At 40.2% G+C, this 7,715-nt stretch overlaps 3 protein-coding genes and 1 pseudogene across 3 annotated transcripts; 3 read left to right on the top strand and 1 right to left on the bottom strand.

Annotated features, from left to right (window-relative positions):
* Positions 1 to 7: 7 nt before the first annotated feature.
* LOC111244850 (histone H4) lies at positions 8 to 1,169 on the top strand. The gene has a single exon (XM_022792342.2). It carries the CDS (start codon positions 29 to 31, stop codon positions 338 to 340), a length of 312 nt encoding a protein of 103 aa, XP_022648077.1. The 5' UTR covers positions 8 to 28; the 3' UTR covers positions 341 to 1,169.
* An 892-nt stretch (positions 1,170 to 2,061) lies between these two features.
* Positions 2,062 to 2,611, top strand: LOC111244829 (histone H3). The gene has a single exon (XM_022792309.2). The coding sequence runs from the start codon at positions 2,096 to 2,098 to the stop codon at positions 2,504 to 2,506; it is 411 nt and encodes a 136-aa protein (XP_022648044.1). The 5' UTR covers positions 2,062 to 2,095; the 3' UTR covers positions 2,507 to 2,611.
* Positions 2,612 to 3,245: 634 nt separating this feature from the next.
* On the bottom strand, positions 3,246 to 3,668 carry LOC111244840 (histone H2B). The gene has a single exon (XM_022792335.2). The coding sequence runs from the start codon at positions 3,666 to 3,668 to the stop codon at positions 3,294 to 3,296; it is 375 nt and encodes a 124-aa protein (XP_022648070.1). The 3' UTR covers positions 3,246 to 3,293.
* LOC111244834 (histone H2A-like) lies at positions 3,656 to 7,402 on the top strand (annotated as a pseudogene).
* Positions 7,403 to 7,715: the final 313 nt, after the last annotated feature.

The raw sequence follows: 7,715 nt of genomic DNA, 5'->3' as shown, positions 1-7,715 counted from the left end.
GTTGAGACTTCAGCGAAAGCGGATTACCATGTCTGGACGCGGCAAGGGAGGAAAAGGCCTCGGAAAGGGAGGCGCTAAGCGTCACCGAAAAGTTCTTCGTGATAACATCCAGGGTATTACCAAGCCAGCCATCCGTCGTTTGGCTCGTCGTGGAGGTGTCAAGCGTATTTCCGGTTTGATCTACGAGGAAACCCGTGGTGTCCTCAAGGTCTTCCTGGAGAACGTCATCCGTGACGCTGTCACTTATACCGAACATGCCAAAAGAAAGACCGTAACCGCTATGGATGTTGTCTATGCCCTCAAAAGGCAAGGACGCACCCTCTACGGCTTTGGTGGTTGAACTGGACTGATGATCAAGGACTCACTGTCCGTAAAAAAACGGCCCTTTTCAGGGCCACCAAATCTTACAAAATCAGAAACATTTTATCGCATCACATTATATAGCTTGGACTGTTAAAGCATTATTTTAATTTTTTTTAACACCAATGAAAACAGGGTTTTGTATATGACATTATATAATAATACCCCTTGTGTCAAATGCCAGTCATTTCATTAAAGTTCACTCTAGGTCAGACCAGGAGCGATTAATTAGTTTCTTTGTTATGCATGCGTGCCGGATTACTACAATACCTTCATTAATTACAAAATACCACTCTGCTCCAATATTTGATTATGTATCGTCTTTTTTTCCTTTGTTCATGAGTACATCGGGTCTCAACAGTAAATTCCCATAAGACTCAATGTAACAACATCGGCTTAAGAGATATATCGAGAACTTGTGTAATTTATACAAGAGGTAAAGGTGGCAGTATAACATTAGATTAACGTAGTAATGTGTCACGTCAAATTTAATGAACGTCGTGAAGTATGCATGATGTAGCGTCAAATTTATATACAAGTGATTATCATGTATGAAGTTGTTGATAAAATGGGCTATACTTACGAAATCGAGTTTCTGAAGGGATTTTAAGATACAGTCAGATGAATCGACGAATTTAGAATAGAAAAACTCAATGCAAACGTTATAGATATCGATTCATGTTTTTACCTCGTTATGCGTTGGGAAACTGAAAAAACAAAGAAATCCTCGTAAAACTTACTGACTAAATTCAAGTTATTTTTCTAGACATAGTTGTCTGAATAAAAAATTGTCTTCGCACTCCTCAGAGTTCCGACAATAATATGTAACTATAAGTTCCGCTTGTTCGAGGTTTTGGGCAGCGAACGACACTGCAAACTGAACGACAAAGCATTAGTAATTAAAAATAGCTATAAGATATACTTTTGTCTTGTTTATTGTCGTTGTATTTAAAGACGGAAAGAGCACCGCATGTGCTGGCGCTGTGATCGCCAAAAATGCTGCATATCGACTAGCCAATCAGAAGCCACAAAGGTTAGTCCTCCTCTCTTATCGGTATAAAGTTTTGGCGCCCTCAGGGACGCAAGCATCGAATGGATCATGTGATTCGATGCAATTTCGAATTTTTTTCCGTTGACCTGATTTTTTTTTATCTTTGGGTGCGTTAGTTTAGGTACCTCAGACCAGCAACATTTAAGTAGTTACATTAATAAGTTAATAATTTTTTGAGTAAAAGTTGACATTGGTTTGAATAAAGACAATAATAATTATTTTCCGTCTAAAGACGCTCCTTGTTACCGGCTCGACTAAATTAATCCTTGTAGCATTGTCTTGCGGAATCTCATAGCCCAAATTCTAATTACACGCGTTAATAGACATACTATTAGTCGGCATACTATTGGTTACTGACAGATTATTCAGGTTTCAAACCATAGGTCCTAATGATCTTGTTTTTTTTAATGTTAGTTAAAAAGATACTCTTATCGGTTCCATATATATGAAGACGTTTTACGAACAAGAAAATATCAACGATCAAAAAAAGAAGCTCGTTGGTTAACACAGTTGAAATACTGACAGCAGAGCACATGAAGTTTGGGAAATTGTTTGATTTCCAATGGTTGCTGCCGCGTCCTCCCAGGGGGCGCTGCAAGTCTGAGTATACCCTCGCCTCAGTCGCTATATAAGCAATGGAGTGGCTTGACCGCGCCATAACGCTGTTGTTAAGGGAAAGAAGTTATGGCTCGTACCAAGCAGACCGCTCGTAAGTCGACTGGTGGAAAGGCCCCGCGTAAACAGCTGGCCACTAAAGCTGCCCGCAAATCGGCCCCGGCCACCGGCGGTGTGAAGAAGCCTCATCGTTATAGGCCCGGTACCGTCGCTCTCCGTGAGATCCGTCGTTACCAGAAGTCGACTGAGCTTTTAATCCGGAAGCTGCCCTTCCAGCGTCTTGTCCGTGAAATCGCTCAGGACTTTAAGACTGATCTACGTTTCCAGAGCTCGGCTGTCATGGCCCTCCAAGAGGCGTCCGAGGCCTACCTTGTCGGCCTATTTGAGGACACCAACCTGTGCGCCATCCACGCCAAGCGTGTCACCATCATGCCCAAGGATATCCAGCTTGCCCGTCGTATCCGCGGAGAGCGTGCTTAAATTACTGATTATTCGGTAAAAAACGGCCCTTTTCAGGGCCACCACATCCTAAAAGATCAGACGCTTTGTAGTTCAAATATGAATAATAAATACAACATAACAGAATGTTTTAGAATTAATCTTAAGTTACTTAAAGGGTTACACAGTTTTCCTAAATGCAAAAATGATTAATTCACACATGGGAAGTTCAGCATCTTAGAAATAAGTTTGTAACATTAATTTGGCTGCTTGATTGAATTACTGATCAAAAAAGCATCCTTCTTTAGACTCACTAACTTCTGCAATATCGGACGTTTTAGCGTCTAATAATTATAAATTAACTGGCTGCTTTTCCCTTTATCTAGTAACTTGAGCAAAACTCGCAACAGCTTGGTAATTATTACGTCGACTAAAAATAACCAGACCAAACAAATGGCGCACTCGCCGTTAATTATCCGTTGGGAGGCTCGTCCTAAAAGGTAAGAATCTCCAGATCAAATCAGCGATCCCACATCTAAGTTCGCATTGGATATATCACAAATGTGTACACGGTATAAACGGGCTTTAGCAATTGACTGAGCATTTCTCTGTCCTTTTGGAATCGTTACTACTGTGCGAAAGGATTTGATATTGTAGAATATAAGCTTACTTGAAGATTCAGACGTGTACAAACCATAGATTTATACACACACAGTACGGTAGTGAGAAATGGATAATAACGACTAGTCTATAACAGCTATGGTGGTTGATCTCATAGAGCTTGGTGGCCCTGAAAAGGACCGTTTTTTCGTTCCGAAGAAACGACAATTTACTTGGAGGAAGTGTACTTGGTGACAGCCTTAGTGCCTTCAGACACGGCGTGCTTAGCCAGTTCACCAGGAAGCAGGAGCCTGACGGCAGTCTGAACCTCCCGAGAGGTGATAGTCGACCTTTTATTATAATGGGACAGGCGGGAGGCTTCAGCGGCGATTCTCTCAAAGATGTCATTCACAAATGAGTTCATGATGGACATGGCTTTCGAGGAGATACCGGTATCGGGATGGACCTGTTTGAGAACTTTATAGATGTAAATGGAAAAGGACTCCTTCCTCCTGCGTTTTTTCTTCTTCTTGTCCGTGGCACGGACATTCTTTTGGGCCTTACCAGCCTTCTTCACGGCCTTTCCTGACGGTGCGGGCGGCATCTTTTGTCAAATAAAGGCATCCCTCGACCAGCTTCTATTTATGGAGACTTGCTGCGCCGTCAGCGGAACTTTAGTGGAGAGGGAGGCTCTTGTGAGAAAAGCTCCGCTCTCCCAATAGCGCGCTCGTACGCCTATAAATAGGACTTAGTAGAACTTCAAGCCATCTCGTGTTTGTCGTACCTAAATCGAATGAAACCATGTCCGGATACGGAAAAGGCGGGAAGTCGAAAACGAAGGCAAAGACCAGGTCTACGCGTGCGGGACTTCAGTTTCCCGTCGGTTGTATCCACCGTCTGCTGTGCAAGGGCAGTATGCCGAACGTGTTGGGGCTGGGCCCCCGTGTACCTTGCTGCCGTCATTGAATACCTCGCCGCTGAGGTCCTGGAATTGGCTGGCAACGCCGCTCGTGACAACAAGAAAACCAGGATTATCCCTCGACATCTACGGTTGGCCATCCGTAACGACAAGGAATTGAATAAGCTTCTATCTGGCGTGACCATCGTCCAAGGTGGTGTTCTACCCAACATCCAGGTTGTCCTTCTGCCTAAGAAGACCGAGAAGGCCCAGACTTAAGACTCTCGTTTTTGAAAATACGGCTCCTTTCAGGGCCACCAGATGTTATAGGATCATATATTAGAAGCACTCTTTAGCATTTTTTTAATCAATTTAGCATAATACATTTATATAGATTGTATCTGATAAGTGAGAGGATGTTATATAAACGCGGCGTTCTCATATAGCAGACAAATGCATTTCATCCTGCGCAATAATCCCATAGTAAGTAATAATCTCCATATATCGCTCTGCTGAACACCAAGGCTTTTTGGCCAACAAAACTAAGAGTGACAGGCGCATAATTTAAAAACACCCTGAATATTATCACGAAGAATCTTTCGGTAACGCTTAGCTCCTCCTCTTTCAAGGCCCTTCCCTCTTTTGTCGCGGCCTCTTTTGTTGCTTTTTCACTCAACTACAAGCAGAATGTTTCTAAGGACGTGTTACCCTTTATGGTTAATCAAGGCACTATGTATGCCGATTTAACTGCCGCTAGTATCTTTTTCCCCGCCCAAAATGATGTAGGTGTTCTTTTATTTGGTATTTTGAAACGCTTTGGCGCGCTAAAGGGATGCGATCACCAATCAAGTGGTCACATGACTGAATTCAAATCTTTGTTTGGCGACCGTTAAGGCTGCGTAGTTTATATGCACCAGCGCAGAGTAAAATGAGGGCTGGTTAAGATATTTTTAACAAGTGCTGTAATAAGCGCTTATACTTATATCGGGTGGCAATAATTTGCTGTAGCAATCGTTTGATTTATTGGCTGTAAAATATGTGGGATAAATCTTCTTTTTTTATCTTCTAACTAACTGGATTCATGAAAATGGGTTTTCTAGCGTGTAGTAAAAGAGTCTTCGAATCATGGATGATGAGGCGGGGGTTTCTTATTGAGTTTTCAGATTCCTATAATGATTCGTTACTGTTCCTTGCCACGGAATGACTTTATTTAAAAAGTAGCCATATTCGGACTCGCGATACCTCCAAGTTTACCCCAAAATTTTGTGCGTCGGACCTATATTCTCAAGAATTTATAGGTTCAGCCAACTTTATGTTTTATATTATATTTACCATTACGTGAACTTGGAGTACAAAGTTTTGAGAATAACATCTATTAAGTGACCACCGCTCAAAGTGGTGCCTTGCTTAATATCCAGGTTGTCCTTCTGGCCAAGAAGATCGAAAAGGCCTAAGCTTAAGAAATTCCTTCTCAAAAACAACGACCTATTTCAGGGCCACCTTATTTTATGAGATCATGCATAATGAGCATTACGCTTAAGAACTAATGCGCTTTATAATTCCTAATTTCTCTGTGCATTTCCGTGGACAGTCAAGCATCTAATTGAAAAAAAGACGGCTCAGACAAAATCATGACACATATCCGACCTTAAATTAAAAAAAAAAACAAAATAAGTATGATAGTGTAAGCCGTTCTTTGAAATATCCTTAAGCGCCTTATTCACAAACCTCCGTAACTATATTTAATAACTGTTTATAATTACTAATGCTTTGTCATTCAATTCGCAGCCCCAAAACCTCGAATAAATGGAATTTATAATTACATATCGTTGCTGAGATTCTGAGAAGTGCGAAGACAATTTTCTATTCAGACAAGTATGCCTAGAAAAATAACTATTTTATTTAATAAATAATACAGTTTAGGACCATGTGAAGCAGATTCATCAAACGGCAAATTTTAATTTTGATAAGTCACCTGATAGCACGTGGGCGTGTTGTTTGGTGTTAAACATGAGTCAGTAGATTGTTTTATAATTGCAAGCTTGCCATGTGGGTGCAAGAAAAGCCGTAGAAAAATCTAGCCATCTGCATTACCCATTACAGAATAGACTACATAAATCAAGACCTTTGGACAACGTAAAAGTCCTAACAATTTTAGAACCGATCCATACCATTGTTTTGCCTGAGTCGTACTCTTGCGAAGGCTTTGTCAACCTCAGAATTTATTTACGAGGATTTTTTATTTCGTTGCCTTTAGTACTTTGATCAATCCAGTAGTCATGTAGAATCAAATCATAGGCATCGAATATATTCCTCAACCTATGTACTTAGATGAAAACAACATCCATCTAGATGTTTTAATCAGGCCACGTTAGCTATACCTCGTATTGTCCAAGCTCATCTCTAACGTGTGTATTCACTCCTACAACGGAACTGAATCCGCACTCTTAATATCTTTCAGTTCATATATTGTACACTATGTATAAGCCAGTTTTAGTTGTATCGCATGTTCGAAGCTGGTCATGCATGTAGAATGATTTCGTTAACTGTCATTTTTATGGAAAATTAAGCACGGCAAAAGTTTCTAAATGCTAAGATTTATTGAGTAATTAAACTGTTGGCGCGCTGGTGTCAACTGTTAAAGTTCCGATTGAAGGGTTCCGAATTGCTGGCTGGGGCTACTCACATTGTTGAACTTGAAATGATCGAAGGAAATTCTCATGGTCTCGCAAGACGCATCAATACGTTACTGTAGATTTCCTTTAACAGCGAGCAAAAAATCGTATTTAGATATTGTGTTGTTATGAATGGTTGCGGAATATATCTCATCCGTTGAGTGAACCTTGAACTACTGCCGCCATTAAGGTGTTGGTTGCGTCTATTTTAATCTTAAAGTGAACCTGATAATTTCAATGTTTGATAAATGATCAGATGTCAAAATCCTCTGTTAAGTACAAGAAGATTGTCTTCCCTTCGAATACATTATGTTATTTGATCATCATAATTGTAAGGAGAATTTTCGATACATTGACAGATTAACTCAAATACTTAAAGTTATGACTCGCTTCAGTTACTGAACGTCGCGAGCAGATAATTGGTATATCTGTTATATATATATATATATAAACGTAAGGAAAATGATAAATCACTTTTAACCAATAAATAATTCAACACTCTATTGACTACAGAAGTTGATATTTTTTTAAAAATTCTATACGATCGTTGTTTGCATAAAGCCCCTAAACATAGCGTAAAGAAAGTTTTTCACTGATCAGGGCTGATTCTTGGTCGGAAGCTCGACAGCGTGATTGTAGCGTTTCAGAAATTTTCTCGAAATTTAAATGCTGTTACAGATGTATATGTCACCTATGTAATTATTGTTTCAAGCATTTCTCTCAATAAAACCCATTTAATACCGTTTGTTGTCAAACGATTCTTAATTATGTGCTTGTGTATGCCACGATATTCCGAATCAACCCTTTTGGGCACTGCTGAAGCGTCGGCTCCAGCACAAAGCATTGGCTACTAGCAGAGTATGTTACATTGATCATATCAACGAACCTGCATAGTTGTTATGAGTGTCCACAAGGTCTCACAGAAGATCGAGAAACACACACAATGACTGACAATAATGAAGATAGATTGTCAATTTTCGGCGAAGAATCTTGGATAGAAGTATTCACAAAGCCGTAAACGACCAGTGCCAATGTAATTCTCTCTATACATGTACGAATCGGTCTAAAGATCACAGTT

Source organism: Varroa destructor, unplaced genomic scaffold (assembly GCF_002443255.2).
Source record: "Varroa destructor unplaced genomic scaffold, Vdes_3.0 BEIS01000001.1, whole genome shotgun sequence".
In the NCBI taxonomy this organism is placed as follows: Eukaryota; Metazoa; Arthropoda; class Arachnida; order Mesostigmata; family Varroidae; genus Varroa; species Varroa destructor.
The sequence above is the reverse complement of the archived record's forward strand: the minus strand, read 5'-3'. Positions and strand labels throughout refer to the sequence as shown.

Coding starts and splice junctions, on each gene's coding strand:
- LOC111244829 (XM_022792309.2), top strand. CDS start 2,096: ATGGCTCGTACCAAGCAGACCGCTCGTAAGTCGACTGGTGGAAAGGCC.
- LOC111244840 (XM_022792335.2), bottom strand. CDS start 3,668: ATGCCGCCCGCACCGTCAGGAAAGGCCGTGAAGAAGGCTGGTAAGGCC.
- LOC111244850 (XM_022792342.2), top strand. CDS start 29: ATGTCTGGACGCGGCAAGGGAGGAAAAGGCCTCGGAAAGGGAGGCGCT.